The 17,267-nt window shown below is 41.2% G+C and overlaps 1 protein-coding gene across 1 annotated transcript; it reads left to right on the plus strand.

Annotated features, from left to right (window-relative positions):
* Positions 1-4: 4 nt before the first annotated feature.
* trim23 (tripartite motif containing 23) lies at positions 5-15,457 on the plus strand. Its single transcript, XM_002934206.5, has 11 exons — positions 5-560; positions 1,989-2,151; positions 2,752-2,873; positions 3,589-3,867; positions 5,247-5,429; positions 6,736-6,951; positions 7,862-7,996; positions 8,610-8,739; positions 9,540-9,650; positions 11,593-11,717; positions 12,120-15,457. The coding sequence occupies exons 1-11, from the start codon at positions 471-473 to the stop codon at positions 12,297-12,299; spliced, it is 1,734 nt and encodes a 577-aa protein (XP_002934252.2). The 5' UTR covers positions 5-470; the 3' UTR covers positions 12,300-15,457.
* Positions 15,458-17,267: the final 1,810 nt, after the last annotated feature.

Genomic DNA, 17,267 nt, shown 5'->3' on the forward strand with positions numbered 1-17,267 from the left:
AATGCGCATGCGCAGAGGCTTTTTCCGCTTCTCAGTTCTATTATTCACATTGCAACAGAGCCCTGCAAAACTTTTATTTCGACAAAAGCTGCAGAACCACAGAATCGCCGTCTCTGCTATCTATCATTTTGTTTTTGTTTCAGGGGAAAAATATGAGGGCACGTTTGCCAATGTTTAAGATGGCGCCTTATAGCGTTAGCTCCCATTTTTCTGAGGCAAGAGACTGAGTTGGGTTATAGCTATTGGGTGAAACCACTTTGCGGTTTCGCTAGTAATAGTTTTAAAAGCCTTTTGCTCAGTCGGTGGTGTCATACGGATTAGACTTCTCAGATTGCTACTGTTATGAACCTAAGTAGATATATTCATTGTTTTTTAAAACAGGGTTTATTCTTAAATAATGCCATTTTCAACACCAGGATTCACATGATTTCTCAACCCTCTACCCGAAGTGGTACGGTCCAGCTGTCAACATGGCTGTCGCTGTAAACAGACACGGCGGCCCTGGAAGAATGGAGGGCAGCGGACGGCAGAGCCGGACCGGTCCGGGGGGAGCAGTAAAGGTGATACTAGAGCAGGGTTACGGGAGAAGTGTATGCCGTGTAGTTTGGGCCCTGGTTTATCCCTGCAGGAGGGCCCCCCTGCGTCTGGCTATATGCATTCTCCTTCCTACATCATTTCGTTGCAGAGTGCAGGGAGGCTTTAGGGGAAAGGGCAGTTTCGGAGATGGGATACTCCTAGGGGGAAACAAAGCAGAAAGGGCCTATTATATTGTGCTAGAGAGGAAGCTGCGGGGCCCAGACACTGAGTGATAAGCAATTCCAGTATATACTTATGTACAATAACTCTTAAACTTTAGGGGGGGGGGGGGTAATATGAATTTGCTGCGGGGCCCAGACACTGAGTGATAAGCAATTCCAGTATATACTTATGTACAATAACTCTTAAACTTTAGGGGGGGGGGGGGTAATATGAATTTGCTGCGGGGCCCAGACACTGAGTGATAAGCAATTCCAGTATATACTTATGTACAATAACTCTTAAACTTTAGGGGGGGGGGGGGTAATATGAATTTGCTGCGGGGCCCAGACACTGAGTGATAAGCAATTCCAGTATATACTTATGTACAATAACTCTTAAACTTTAGGGGGGGGTAATATGAATTTGCTGTGGGGCCCAGACACTGAGTGATAAGCAATTCCAGTATATACTTATGTACAATAACTCTTAAACTTTAGGGGGGGGGGGGGGGGGTAATATGAATTTGCTGTGGGGCCCAGACACCTCTAGTTATGCCACTGACATTAGCTATGGGCAGCCTTAGAGCTCTTTGTTCTTGTTGTACTGCACCTCCATACATTGGCTAGTAGGGCTATTGAGAGTTCTAGCAGAACAACAACTGGAGGGCTGCAGGTTAAACATCCCTAATATATTATATATACATATATTAATCCCCTTCATCAGACTCCAGGCTTTCTGCATTGCAAGCTACCCACCCCCCTTTAACTCCAGCCCTGGCTGTATGGATAAGTGTAAATGTCCTATACAGGGTTGTCTTTCAACTTTCCTATGCGTTTTAACTCCCAATGAACTACAACTCCCAGCATGCAAAGTCAGCTAGATGTAGGAAGCATATGGATAATACCCAATGGCAGCTATTGATATTCCATACCCACATCTGCAAAGGCAATAAGCCTATTGTATGTATTTATAACTTTATTTTTATATTGCTGCAAGGATACATAGCACTGTATCATTTTAAGAGAAAATGCTGCTTTAATTTATCTTAAACCTTATTAGCACCACCCAGCCTTTCCACTTCCACAGGCAGCTTTCCTGGGCTGTTCAGGAGGAGCAGTGGTCCCCAGCCTGATCTTTAGCAAGCAAATGATACATCCAGCAACATGGTTGCATCCTCGTAACTTTCAGACTGATATATTTAAATGTCTCTCCACAATGTAACCTTTCCACAATTGTTTAATCAACACTAGGTTCTGGAATGTGGTGTCTGTGAAGATGTCTTTTCACTGCAAGGAGATAAAGTTCCACGTTTGCTGCTTTGCGGCCATACTGTGTGCCATGACTGTCTAACACGCCTGCCTCTTCATGGCAGAGCCATACGCTGTCCATTTGACAGACAAGCTACTGAACTAGGTATTAAAGAATTCATTTTTTACTTTACTAAGCAATAGTATTATGTAATGTATTTAAGGTCTCTATAACACAAGGATTTTGATAGCTGTTACCTGCTGCAGATTGCTTCCCATTTGCTTCAAGTTGCTCTGCACTAGCTGCTCTCTCTTGCAACAAATAGATACTGGGTGACCCACTGCTCTCAAACAGGCCCAGACTGGGATTTATAATAGGCAGCTGCCCCTCTGGCATTTGCCAGAATCCACAGATTGCCAGTCTGGGTGTGCTTTAGAAACTCTGGGAACAGCCCATCTTTTGAGAATCTCTCCTTTATTCTGTTCCAAAATGTTAAAAACCATTTGTTTTATTTAATGAATTATTCCTTTGGTATGGGATTAGGTTTTTTTCTTTAATTTGGATCATCATGCCTTAAGACTGTTAAATAAGCATTGACATATTTAAAAAATATATATATTGTTTTGATGCCAGTTTGGATACAATAAGCTACCTTCATTGCCATCAAGTACTAGGCATTGTCTTATAATTGCAGAGAAGCTGAACAGTAAGAAATTAAGATTATTATTTGTTTAAATAATGTGTAAATGTCTTGTTCTTATACAGGAGACTCTGGTGTGTGGGGCTTAAAGAAAAATTTTGCATTACTGGAACTCCTGGAGCGGTTGCAGAATGGTGCCAGTAGTCAGTGTAGCACTGTAGAAGAGGCAATGGGCGGCTCTGGAGAGGTAATGCTGACTGTAGTTATTGTATAGTACATGTGGTAGAGAGGGTATTCAACTTTTTTATTCACCTGTTTTAGCTATGTTAATATAGATGGACCTATTATAAGCCACTTTTCAGTTAATTTTGTATGATTTACATCAAAACCAGAAGCTACAGGGTATACAATATCTTTTATTGGCTAATTCAGTAGATTATAAAAGTAGATTTTATAAACAAAAAATATAATCTGGTTGTTGAAGTTGTCAAAGTTTTAACACCATTCTGACCCTCTAAATGCATTTTTTTGTCCTAGATTTGGTCAGGGCCAGCCCCTTACCATATACCAAAGCTACAAATATATGTAAGCATCACTTTATCAGTTATTAGTTATGCTAATACAGCTTGCAGAATACCAAGGACAGCAAATCAGCACAAAGTTTATCTTATTTGAACTTCAGGAAGTGCTCCTACAAATTTTTGGGTGTATACAGGACCACAAGTATGCATATATCCATATCTTACTCCATTTGGATTTCTTGTTTCGGGATACCTATGGGTCTCGCAGTTCTAGGGACCTGTGCTCTAGATATTTCATTCTATTATTACCCTGTTTTAGGATTCTTTGGAAAAATATTGTACATGTTCTGTTGTATTATTCATTCGCTGGAAGTTTTTAATCTGTCAGAGTATCAGCTTGATTATTAAGCAGCAGTGTTTGTGCTTGCTTTCATTCTGTAGAGCATTGTACGCTGTGATGAAGATGAAGCCCATGTAGCATCTGTGTACTGCACAGTCTGTGCAACCCATCTCTGTGCAGACTGCTCCTTGAATACACATTCCACTAAAACACTGGCCAAGCACCGACGTGTTCCTTTAGCTGATAAGCCTTATGAAAAGACTTTGTGCTCTCAGCACCAAGTCCATGCTATAGAGTTTGTTTGTTTGGAAGATGGCTGCCAGCCCAGTCCTCTGATGTGCTGTGTCTGCAAAGAATATGGAAAACATCAGGGACACAAGGTAGGTATCAGGAGAATAAAGGTCGCCATACAAAGGTTGATAAAAGCTGCCAACTCTGCCTACAAGAGTTAGCAGCTCTTGGGCCTGCCCAACTGATCTATTGACGTAAATTGGCTAGTTATCAATCTGTCAGGTTTGATTATGTCATCCAACGAGGTCTGCATCAGCATATGATGACATCATCATCCAATAGGCCTATAGACCCCTCTATATTATCTGATGACCAATGATCGGATCAGCCTAAAGTGGCCCAGTGTGCCAGATCTGGCAATGTATGACCAGCTTTACTGTAGACATATCAGGGACGCCATTTTGAGAAAATATGGCATCCCTGAATTGCAGGTGTGTACCTTCTTAGAAACTACAGTAGAACCCCTCTTTTACTTTGTTCAGGGAGCCAGAAAATAATGACATGTTCCTATAAAAATAAATAGAAACATATCAGTATTAATAAAGAATTTTGTTTTGGAAAAAGAATTCCTCAAAAGCTGCCTTCAGCCCAGCGATATTTACCGACACTCCAGCATAGCTAAAGGCTGCTCTGCAGTTGTGTCAGTCACACTCGGCTAGAGGCGGTGCGGTCATTCCACAGGCTGGAGTACTGGTTTAAATTCTGCTTAGCTTGTGGAAGGATTGTGCCACCCCCAGACCAGAGTGACAGATGGAAAACAACATGGCTTCTTCTACTTTCTGTCCCCCTTGCTTTGGGAAGGTACTACTGCACTGAGGTTGGCTTTTGCTGCAACCCAGTAATGGTCCTATGGATTTTCATAGGAAAGTGTTGGTATCAGTATTACATGATTTTGTAGATGGCCATGAGAGGTCCCAACTTACTGGAATTTAACTGTTAACAAAAAGCTTGTTTTGGCCATACACAGCCAGCTAAAACAGTGCCTAGTAGTTTTGTTGTTGAACATATTAAGATAATATTTATTTAAGTATTGAATTTGTTCAGCTGCCAAAATGTCGACAGGAAATATGACAGGTGCTTGTTGGCAGCTCAGTCATTTTACCCTACAACCTTCCCCAACAAACATATCTTTGGTGTTAAAGGAAATTTCAACACACTGACAGGCCCAATGTAACTGTCTAAAAAGAGAGTGCAAAATTGCAGCCCTTGATCTGTTGTGAGCTGCCGCTCTCTGCATTCCTTAACAGGTTGTAAGTACATGGTGAATATTTAAACTTCTATTTCCGAACACTTGCAGCTTTAACACCCCTGCTGAGAGACAGCACAAGGAATATGTTTTAGATTTATAGTACTATATTGTTGTAACAACTGTTATATTTACTACAATGTTAGACAGAACATATTGTGCTGTTAGTATTGTAATAAAATAATACTTTAATGGGAGTTAATATACCTTTCTGTTTCTAAGCATGCTGTTCTGGAAAGCGAAGCAAGCCAGATCCGTGCTTCAATTTTGGATATGGCACACTGTATAAGGACATTTACAGAAGAGATCTCTGAGTACTCCAGGAAACTGACTGGCATTGTTCAGCAGATCGAAGGAGGGGAGCAGATTGTTGAGGATGGCATTGGAATGGCTCACACAGAACATGTAATTTTTTTTCGTTTATTTTTTCACCATTATTGCTGAATTAGGTGGAAATAGGCTCTCAGTTACATACAGCACATTAGCTAAATACCATGTCATTATAACCATGAAACCTTTATTACATTTTTTTTTTTAACATATATTACAGGAACACAATCATACAAAAATGGTTTACTTTTGCCTAAAAGCAATTTGTATGTTCAGTGAATGGTAAGAAAAATTACTTTAGTAATGGTTTTAGCCAGTTGAAACACACACAAAGGCCATTAGTTGCATAACCCTTATCTAAAGAAAATCTGCACCCGGCCCCTGCAGTCCAGCCACCTGCAACCCACACCTCACCCAAAGGTTCTCTCTATGGTATCCCTTGCAGACCTCAGGTCCAAGTTCATTTGGCATTCCATGCCCCTCTGGTAGCTATGCCACTGAAACCCGTTAACTTTATTGGAAGGGGTTATTTTAGGTGCTTTGACATCATATGATAAGCAAAACCATATGTCATTTGCCTGAGCTAAATGAAATCCCTCTGCTATCTTATTTGAGAATATTTAAGACTGATAATATATTTATACAAGAAATGGGTGGGATTTAAAAATAAATCAGACAAGTCCACATATTTAATCACATACATAGTTGTATAAGAACATGACTAAAGCTGCCCACACACAGGCTGATAGAACTGCCAACTTGGCAGCTTATTGCCCTTTCTGATTGCCTACAGAATGCCATTGGGCCAGGACTGCATCAGTGCATTTTAAGGTTCTTTCCTGGTAGGTATGCAACCAGAGATCATGTCTTGGTTTCAGCTATACAGACCGGCAGCAAGCATTATTTGACTGGATAGATGTAGACAGAATGCACTATATTTTTTATGCAGGTAGAAAAAGTGGTTATTAGTCTTTCAACAGGTATTTATTTTTTCAGCTTTAGACTATTGATGTTTCACCCACTCCCTGTCACAACTGTATCAGCCTACAGCTGTTTGGCTGCTGAATTACAGAAATATGCCAGCTGTCACATTCTTAAATCTACTAAATGGCCAGTAAGTGGGAGAAAGGTATTCTTAATATAGACCGACAGATTTGGGGCCTCCAAAAAAAAGCACGGAGAAAAGCCAGTCAGGTCACTTCTTAAGGTTACCTGATGGTCTTTTCTGGCCACATACACAAATAGATGACAGACTGGCAACAAAATGTGCATTATTATTCTCTATGCATTGCCTTTAATATCACTAATGGCTTGTAGACACGCTTTTTGGGATATGCTTGGTTTAAACATCTCGCAATCCTTATTCTGTACCATTGAATAGGTTCCCGGAACCGCTGAGAATGCCCGGTCCTGTGTCAGAGCCTATTTTTCCGACCTACATGAAACACTTTGCCGCCAGGAAGAAATGGCCCTCAGTGTCGTTGATGCCCATGTGAGAGAACAGCTAATGTGGCTTCGGCAGCAGCAGGAAAACATGACTATTCTCTTGTCTGAAGTGTCAACTGCTTGTCTGCACTGCGAGAAGGCTCTCCAGCAGGTATCCAGCACTTGTGAGCATTCCCAGCATGCCACACCTTGCCTTTGCTAAAGGACTCTAAGGAAACACTTTTCTGCGTATTTACACTGATACATATGGTTTCTATATGTATCCCTTTTGGGCTTCACATTCAGTTGGATTTATAAAGAAGAGTCGTAACATTGGTTAGAACATACAGCATGCTAGCAGCTTGTCCAGAATACATGATAATATCACAAACATATAAGTGCTTATTTATCAAAAAGGAAAACTTGTTCGAATAAAAAAACTTGAATATCTTAGATTTTTCGAGTTTACAAACTCAAAAAAGTGAGATATGGCCTGGCTTTGCTTATGACTCCTATTGACTTCTATAGAAACTCGCAAGCTTTTAGATGGCTTTCGGGTTTCATGCACTTAATAAATACCAGACATTTGAAAAAATCGAACTCAACTGTTGTTAAATTACCCCCTAAAGGCTCTGGCACAGGGGGAGATTAGTCGCCTGCGAAAAGGTAAGTCGTCGGTGGGATGGCACACGCTGGGCAGGCGATTTTGGCAAATCGGCGAAGTTGCCTTGCGAGGCATTTTCGGTGATTTGCCGAAATCGTCTGCGCAGCGTGTGCCATCCCACCGGCGACTTACATTTTCGCAAGTGGGATGGTAGTTCGGGGAGATTAGTCGCCCGTGACAAAGGAGATTTGTTGCAGGCGACTAATCTCCCCGTGTGCCAGAGCCCTTAGAATTAGTTTAACACTCCAGCATTTTTATTTATTTTTAATAGTCCACAGAAGCAAGAGATTCAAAGAGAAAGAACTTTTGCTGTAATTTATGGCAATGGCTCGGCTAAAGCAATCAGTATGGTTTCTCCTAAAAAAATATATGTGTATATATAATATTAAAAGTGACACCCATTATTGCTGTGCCACAGGATGACTGCAGAGTGGTGCTTGCCAAGCAGGAGATTACGCGACTTTTAGAGACTTTACAGAAACAGCAGCAGCAGTTTACAGACCTTGCAGATCACATCCAACTGGACTCCAGTATCCCTGTCACATTCACAAAGGCAAGTTGTATCCTATAATGTCTTTGGGCAAACTAAACCTAACTTTGGGCATTCTTATTTCATATCATACGCTGCTGCAGTGTAAATATCTCTGCAGTAAATCACATCGACAGGGTTATATTTTGGAATGTTCTGTAGCATGATAGGGGAGGTTTTTACAGACTAAGGGTGAATATGGTGGTACACAAGCTGGAGGAATGCCAGACTGGGCTTTGGGATGATGATTTTGTTATGCTGAAAGTGAAAATGAGTGAATTCAAATAAAATGTGTCCTAAAGTGACTTAGCTCAAACACAGGCTTCAGTATAATAGAGAATGTGTGGGTAAATATTAGGATTCAAAGAAGATGTAAACTTTATAACTGCAAAATAGCTAAAAGTTTGGCTAGGCAGGTAGATGACTAGATTGCTCTCATCCTTCTACTTACCCCACCATATTGTTTGTTCAGAAGACTCGCATGTGATCATAAAAATCCATCAGAAAGAGGTGATTTGTATGCTGAAGCAGGACTACTTGTGTCTAGGCTTATGTTCTTGTCTGTTTTGTAATAGTAATGCAGGGACATGTTGATGCTTTACAAAATTGAAATAATATTTTGCCCTTTAATTTGCAGGATAATAGAGTTCATATTGGCCCAAAAATGGAAATTCGTGTTGTGACATTGGGATTAGATGGAGCAGGAAAAACCACCATTTTGTTTAAGCTAAAACAAGATGAGTTCATGCAACCCATCCCAACAATTGGTGCGTAGTGTCTCCTAGCTATTGGCTGGTCTCAAAACAAATATATATATCTAGATTCTGTAAATGACATGTACTAGGTTATAAACTTCCCTGTAGGGCAAATGTATAATAAGACCTTGTAGTTATTGTGTCTGTCTGTAAACCTGTGTGTAAGTGAAAGTCTTTCCCATCTGTATCTGTAACACACTTCTTCAGCAGTAACTGAACTACAGGACTTTCAGCAACTCCCTGCATATGTCAGGCAGCTTCCTATCAGGGGTGCATGAAAATCGCTATTTCCATAGTTACACTGTAATACACTTTCAGTGAGTTGTGTTTCTTGTACTACAATAGTATGAGCAGAGATATTTATGACCCTGATACCTAGTTACAATAATATTCTGAAATGCTTTTTGTTATTTGCAGCTATCTTTGTTCCCAGGGTTACTTATAATAACTAAGCTTTGACATGCTGCTATGGAGATCAGTGCCTCTAATGAAGTGGTTCCCATACTGTAGGGGTGGCCCACCTAGGGGGAACCAGATCCATGGCAGGGGGCCCACACTAAAGGACAGTTAGGCTTAGATTTGGGGAAGAATGGCTCTTTATTATTCTAAATAAATGATTATATATACTGTATATTTACCTTTAATGGCACATATCCCTGTGCTTGTGAAGCAAACCATTAACCATTCTGCTTGCTCTGTAGGGTGCACTGACTGCTGATACCTACCAGTGACAGGCTTTGCTTGCTACCACAGTTTCTAGTTGCACCTTACTGTTTCTTTTTGTGGTTTACAGAAATCTTATTTTTTTAAAGGTTTTAATGTGGAGACTGTCGAATACAAAAACCTGAAGTTTACAATTTGGGATGTTGGAGGCAAACACAAACTTAGGCCACTGTGGAAACATTATTACCTTAATACCCAAGGTAAGGAGGCCATGTGCTGCTAGGCACTGCAGTCTAATGCTGTTTGGCCTTTGGCACATGTGCTGTGCTACAGACCAGATTAACAGTTTGGGTTCCTAAATGTTTATAAAGCAGTGTTTAAGTAAGTTCCCTAAATGTCCCTTGAGACTATTGTCACTCTTAAGAAACTGGCTTCTTTTTATAGTCTCTCCTGTCAGCATCACTAAAGTACTAGCGTACTTTATACCCATGACCATTTGATTTATGGTTGCTATGGGGTGTTTCTGCCGTATTCTGCCTCTGGGCACCTCCTGTATTTAATGCTCTTTTTCAATTCTGTTGTTATGTTCCCAATAGAAAACCAATTCATGACAAGATTAGTGTTTGCTGCATTCACTGTTCATCTTCCTGTACATTATTCCAAACCTATAGGGATGAGTAAGATCATTTAAAGCGGTTGTTTGCCTTTGAGTAAACTTTTAATATGATGTATGAGAGTAATATTCTGAGGCAATTTGCAATTGGTCACATTTTTCATTTCTTGTAGTTTATGAATATTCTAGATTTTCGTTCAGCAGCTCTCCAGAATTTCCACAGTTATCTGGTTGCTAGGGTTCAAATTACCTTAACAAATAGGGAGTGGTTTGAATGAAAGAGTAATATATTTGTAGGAGAGGACCTAAACAGAAAGGTAAGTAATACAAAGTAAAAACAGCAATGATAAAATTCTAGCCCCAAAGAGCAATAGTTTTTTTTCAAAGTTGGAAAGAGTTAGAGAAATAAGGCAAAGAAGGCACATCATTGAAAAACTATTGAAATAATGAATAATGAAGACCAATTTAAAAGTTGCTTAGAATTGACTGTTCTATAACTAAAGGTTAACTTAAAGGTGAACTGCCCCTTTAATACATTTGGGGCAGTGCACATCAGTGGCAAATGTAGTGGAACACGTTTATGGGTATGAGGCCTAGTTTCCATTGTAAGTTACGGTTGCCTTAGTTATATTTAATTTTTTTATGTATTGACAAAGGCACATGTACTGATACAGGCTCTGCCATCTAGTATCCCTGAATCAGTGAAGGCAAAACCAAACTGGATCATTATGGCTGGTTTTAGGGTTAACACAGCAGGGCTGACACAGCAGGAATAGGGAATAATTATAAGTGGGTAACTATTTGTGGCATGTACATCAGGGATGTCTGAACATTGTTGTTAAAGGCCAGTTTTGTCACGCATGGCTGGTAAAGGAGTAGTTCTCAAACGGAGGGGCTTCAGATTAGTCCTCTTTTTACACATTGAGGCACCGGTATTGCCCTGAGGATCCCTTTACTCTTCCCCTGAGTAGCATTTCCATGTAGGCATACATATAAATAACCCTGTATTTAGTTCTTGAGATTTAAAGGAGAAGGAAAGGTAAAAACTAAGTAAGCTTTATCAGAAAGGTCTATGTAAATACAGCCATAAGCACTCGCAGAAAAGCTGCATTGAGACCTTTATAAAAAAAAAAACAGGATTTATTTTCTTCTTTCATGTACATATTTTCTTCGGGTATCAGACTTCATTTGCTTAAAATAATCCTTCAGGGCACGGCCTGAGTCTGCTCAGTTTGCTCCTCTCTCTCCCTCCCTTCTCCTCCTCCACCTCCCAACTTTCCTCTCTACCCCTCCCAACTGTGCTGTGTAATCTGCACTACCAACAGCTAGAGCTGCAGCACGGAAGTTGCTGAGACCAAGCTAAAATGGCAGCTGCTATCTTGAACAAATAGAGAAAGCTTCTAGGGCTGTTTATTTAGGTATGGTAAAGCTTTCTGCAGAATAAATATAGCGTTCTAGCTAGCACTTTTGTGGCTAATCTATTGGCAATAAAAGGACAAAATGCCTTCCCTTCTCCTTTTAAGCCTGTGTTTGTTCATAAGATCATGACTCTCCAATCCTCATGCTCTCTGTCTGTGTCCCCTGTGCAGCCGTGGTGTTTGTAATCGATAGCAGTCACCGGGAGAGAGTCACTGAAGCACACAGTGAACTTTCAAAGCTGCTTACTGAGAAGGAACTGCGAGATGCTCTGCTGCTAATATTTGCCAATAAACAGGTAACTAAATGAGATGGAAAAAGTAAAAGTAACATTAGCAGGCCACAGCCTTCAAGCGGTTACACTCCCAGCATAAAAGTTACATAAAAGTCAGTGGCGGACAGGGCTGCATCGATTCCTCAATTTCTCCAAGTGATTTGCTTATGAGCCCAACACCAAAATTAAGGCTCATTTACTCTTCTACCAGAGCATGCTTGGCACTCCTTAATCCTGCCGTGCAATGTGCTTAACCAATCAAAGAGCAGTTTTACAATATTGCTATAAATCAGGCTAAGGATAAATAAAAACCACACAATTTTTAATATAGTATAGTTTTAAATGTATTCTTCTGCATGCAGGGTGTGCATTAGCATTTTGTGATTTGCACATTAAATGAACTGTTCTGTCTGATTCTCTACACAGGATGTAACAGGTGCCCTCTCAGTGGAAGAAATGACTGAGCTCCTGAGTCTTCACAAACTGTGCTGTGGCCGCAGCTGGTACATCCAGGGCTGTGATGCCAGGAGTGGTATGGGGCTCTATGATGGTCTTGACTGGCTCTCAAGGCAACTGGTGGCAGCCGGTGTGCTTGATGTTGCCTAACTGAAGCCAGGGGCAAGTAATCTATGTGTGAGCAGCTGTTGCTAACACTACAGTGGCCTGTCTGAGAATAGCCTAAAACATGTCTAACCAGCCCGTGGCGCTGTGATTGTTGGCCTGCTGGGAGCCCCACAGGTTGGTTAAGGCTAGTTTGAAAACATAACTGTATTGACAGCTAGAAAACATATCTCTTTACGTCACTTTACTATAGCTAGTGCAAAAACTCCCCGGAATTAGTAGTTTTTGTGATGCCTGACTGTGAAGGTTGGAAATACAACTAATTAGCTAGGTAAGAAATTGTTGCTCTTATTTAATATGTTTAACAGTCTAATGTTTACACTACAGTAACAGTATTAAACAAAACGACACATTAAAGCCTTTCCCACCATAGCCGTGGAATTGTTACATCTTAGGTTACATTTAACCCACTAACCACCGCTGCAGCGCAGCTTGGCAATGAATGGGTTAAAGGTGGCCCATGACCAGTCCAAATAAGCTGCGTGTGTGTGCAGGACATTTCCATCCATGCCTCCAGCTGTATTAGTATGTGTTTAAGAGGCAGTTTCAGTGTAAGTGGTGTAGCAGTGAATTAACGTTAGCTTGTGGCTTAAGCAATCGGGAGCGTAGCTTACGAGGTGCATTAAAACCATAAACAGTAGTTGAGCGGCTTTATTTTCTTTTTGCATTGGCTTCTGTGCTTTTGTGTGTTATAGGCAATGCCATGCTCATGAAATAGTGAGGCTTCAGCCCTGCAGCTTTGAGGCGTGACTTTAAATATGGCACAGTTGCACAGCATGGGGATCAGCCAGAATCCCAGTCGGTAACCTAGTACAATAAATGAACATATGTACAGCTGCTTTCAGTGTGCTTTTAACTTTTCTACTTAGAAACATTCAGCAGTGGCACATGTCATCACTTCACTTACATTTCTGTAGTAACAAATAGGTGAATAAGCAAAAGAGCAGAGTCTGCGCACAGGTTAATTAATAGTCGAGCAGGGTGAGTGCAGCCCTGCAAGGGGGATACTTCCCAGCCTACCCACAGGCTTCTTAGACTTTAATATGCCCCATTATCTTAATATAATCCAGCCCAGGAACATGAAATGTATCAGAACACGGGCTCTAAAGGGAGGTCCTTTTATTTAATCCGCTGCCCAGAGACGTATTCCTTATGGTTGTGCCTGTGCTAATAACATAATCATGTTCTAAATGCACACAAAATTATGTATTGTAAATAGAGAAGAGGTATGGTCAGAAATCCTCTGAACAGGGAATACACAGAATATAAATTTTTAGGACACATGCGCACATGGGGTCTGTAAATGCTCCAGAGGCCATTTTGGGGACAATATCTGCCCCTTGTGTAAAGTCAGGGTGACAGTGCTGCCTTGAGACTCAGAGTTGTATTGGCAGTTTCCCTCTGGCAGAGAAAACATGAAGAGTGACATTAGTGTGTATATGTCAGGCAGTGCCTTGCCCGGTGGGCACCCTAGGAATGCTCATAGTTTATTGAGAAGGGAATGATGTAAAAGTGATTTTAGTACGAGCACTATCTGTAATGTGTCACTATATCCACTGCCTGCCGGAATCTCTCCTAGTGTTGCCAAACACACAGGGACAGTTTTTGGATAGAGAAAGGGGCATTTAGCTTAATTACATTGTGTATGACATCAGGCATGTCCAGTTTGCAGTCCCCCCTGCTGCTGTGTAAAAGTGCAGTATTCACATTGCACAGTGACTGTACTCTCCAGGCTGATTAGAGTGAGGGGTGGTTTCGGGGAGATTCTGTGTAGTGATATAAATGCTGTGCAAGTTATAGCCTGTGATGCCTCCCAGGGCTAAAGGGCAAGATGAGGTACTGCAGATGACAAAGCTGTCAATTCTAACTCAAAGCCATCTCCTATAAATGGCAAACCTTGTTTTAATCTGTTTGGGGGAAAAATATCACAAAGCAAGAGCAGGTTTTGTTTGACATAGGTTTCTTAAGCAACGGCCTAACCCCTGCAGCATCATGGAGAAGCCCCTCTTCATAATCTGGTAACTTGCCGCATAGGGGCTTCGCAAGGTTCTGCCCTTTCCAGCCAATATATTTGACTATCTGCCTTTGCATGACAGCCCCTGACCCTGTGATTCAGCTTGTGAATGTTTATTGGTCTATAAGTTCCCCCGCACGGAGATCAAGGACCCAACAGCAACTGCATGTACCAGACTTCTGTCTAGTGAGGAACCAATAGGCAATTAGGCAATTAGATCAATGTAAAGTGGCCATAGAGCACCATGTCCATGCATTTAGATATGTGGAAGTTCAGTCCATGTGTGTCTACCTTAACTCGTACCCCAAACCCAGCTTATGAGCAGAAATATACAGCTTCATTTTTCGTTCATTTTTCACTTTTTCAGTAAATGTTACAATGATGCAAAGGAAATGTTATGGAGTGATTGTGCCTTTTTATGGCCAAATGTATACAAATAAAAGGGAGAAAGTTACAATACAGGCCCTGCATTGTATTTAGTTGCACTTTGTTGTGGACCCTGTGACCTGTTACTTTTGTCCAGAGATGCACCAAATCCACAGTTTTAGGATTTGGCTGAATACTGAATCCACCACAAAAGGCTGACTCCAAACCCTAATTTATATATACAAGTTATTACCCTGTCAATTTTTTAAAAAATTGCAACATGCAAAAAATAATTGTTACCTTCAGTCGCCACGCAGTCCAAAGTCACCTGATGTTGAGGATTTGGCTTGTCCAGGACCAAGGCCCAGCCGGATCCCAAACCAATTCAGGATTTGGTGCACCTCTACTTGTCCAGACACCTCAGAGAGAAGGAAGCACAAAGGAAAGAATATTTAGGGTGTGACAAAATAATGTGTCCTGAGAGTGTATTTATGTCTAGTTGCTTGGCTGGTCCGACCTGGGCTGTAACTGTGGATGGAGTCTCAGCGAAGACCTTGCTGATACATGTGGAAGCGGTTGCACGGCGTTCGGCTAGCCTGCCTGCCTACGCTCTTGCATTAAGGACATTTGGAACTTTCTTTTTTCTGTTGTTTCTGATCTTTCTGGACCTTGTTTTGTAGATCTGAGTAGCCACTCTCTAACTCATGTAACCATTTCCTGCTTCTCATGAATGAACTCTAAGAATAAACCACTTGTCCTCACAGCGCGACTCTATTTATTGCATTTCCATCGGTATGCAACACTCTACATGTACATTTGGCAGAAGAGCTTATCCTTTTATGACAGTGTTTCCTGGCCTTTTTATCAGGAATCCTAAATTAAATGCCCCCTGCTGTTTTGTCTGGGGAAGGGCAAGTGATTAAAGGAGAAGGAAAGGCTAGTAAAGAGTTAATCTCAAGCTGCAGGCATACCTTCAGTTGTCTCAATAGTGCCCTTAAGTCTCCCCATATTTCACCTGTTCAGAAGATCTGAAGCCAAACAGGAAGAAAAACCACTGAGCTGTGTAAAGAACGTTCCCATAATGCCTCACTCCTGCACAGACACCCAGACCAAGTGAACATGCTCAGTTAGTAAGACTATGAGGAATCTTCCTGCTGATTGGCTTAGATCCACAGTCCTAAGGGGGGGGGGGGAGCAGCAGAGAGGAGAAAGCTGCGTGCCTGTGGCAGAGGAAAACAGACACAACTAATCTTTTTACAGAGAAGTCAGTGCAGCGTTTCTGTGAGTGCTCATGGCTGTATTTACATGCTGCCTTGGGCAAATAGTACACATAGGGGGAGATCTATTAACGCACGAACCGTCCGAATGTGTTTTTTTCGTAATCATCGTGTTTTTTGCGACAATTACGTACCTAGCGCGACTTTTTCACCGCTTTCATGACTTTTTTGTACTTTGCGACAAAATGTGCGCAAACTGTATTGTCGCGCCAAGTACAAAAGTTTTGGATTCATTCAAGCTTCGTTATCGTGACTTTCCTTGGGTCAGGTTGGAGCTGCACAGGAGGCTTCCAAAATCATGCACTGAAGGTTTAAAGTCGGAAAGGTTTTCCTGCATTTTATGATCATTCGGATACGAAAATTTCGTGACTTTCGGACACCAATACGATATTATCGCAACTAATACGATTTTTTCGTAAGCATTTTCGTGATTTTTGCGATCTCCAGAAATTATATCCAATGCAAATTTGTCCCATTTGGGATTCGAACTAGTGTTTTAATGAATCGGCCCCTTAATGTTCCTCTGCTGGTGGAGAAATGCCCAACATTCCTGCCCTGTCATTTATATTATTGTACACCCCAACAGGTTGTTCCAAAAGGTTCCGAAAAATACCGTAATGTGAATTTTTGGCCCAAAACCATGACCGCTTCAATTTACATGAATGGAAGGATGCATGTGAATTGTCAGCCAGCTGAAACATGCTTCTTTGCTCCTCCCTATTTCGGCATGTTGGAAATGGCACCACAAAACTAAGCTGAAGAAGTGGAATATCTTTTCGAGCCATCTTAGTTGTTCATGTTGCTGGGGTACTTCTACTTGTCCTACTACACTGTACTCATACTGCCACCTAGGGGTGTCATTGTATGTGGCCGTGTAGTACAAGGATGTGCTATAACTTAAAGGAACAGTAACACCAAAATATGAAAGTGTTTTAAAGTAATTAAAATGTAATGTACTGTTGCCCTCCACTGGTAAAACTGGTGTGTTTGCTACAGAACGCTCCTATAGTTTATATAAATAAGCTGCTGTGTAGCCATGGGGGCAGCCATTCAAGCTGGAAAAAAGGAGAAAAGGCACAGGTTACATAGCAGATAACAAATAAACTCTGTAGAATACAAAGGCATTTTATCTGTTATCTGCTAAGTAACCTGTGCCTTTTCTCATTCGAATGGCTGCCCCCATGGCTACACAGCAGCTTTGCTTTTATAAACTATAATAGTCTTTCTGAGGCAAACACACCAGTTATACCAGTGCAGGGCAACAGTGCATCATATTGTAATTACTTTAATACGCTT

Source organism: Xenopus tropicalis, chromosome 1, assembly GCF_000004195.4.
Source record: "Xenopus tropicalis strain Nigerian chromosome 1, UCB_Xtro_10.0, whole genome shotgun sequence".
Lineage (NCBI taxonomy): Eukaryota > Metazoa > Chordata > Amphibia > Anura > Pipidae > Xenopus > Xenopus tropicalis.

Bases quoted from the DNA above. Each gene is read 5' to 3' on its own strand.
- trim23 (XM_002934206.5), top strand. From the start codon at position 471: ATGGCTGTCGCTGTAAACAGACACGGCGGCCCTGGAAGAATGGAGGGC. The intron at 6,952-7,861 runs GTATCCAGCACT...GCTGTGCCACAG, and splicing joins GCGAGAAGGCTCTCCAGCAG to GATGACTGCAGAGTGGTGCT. The intron at 11,718-12,119 runs GTAACTAAATGA...TTCTCTACACAG, and splicing joins TAATATTTGCCAATAAACAG to GATGTAACAGGTGCCCTCTC.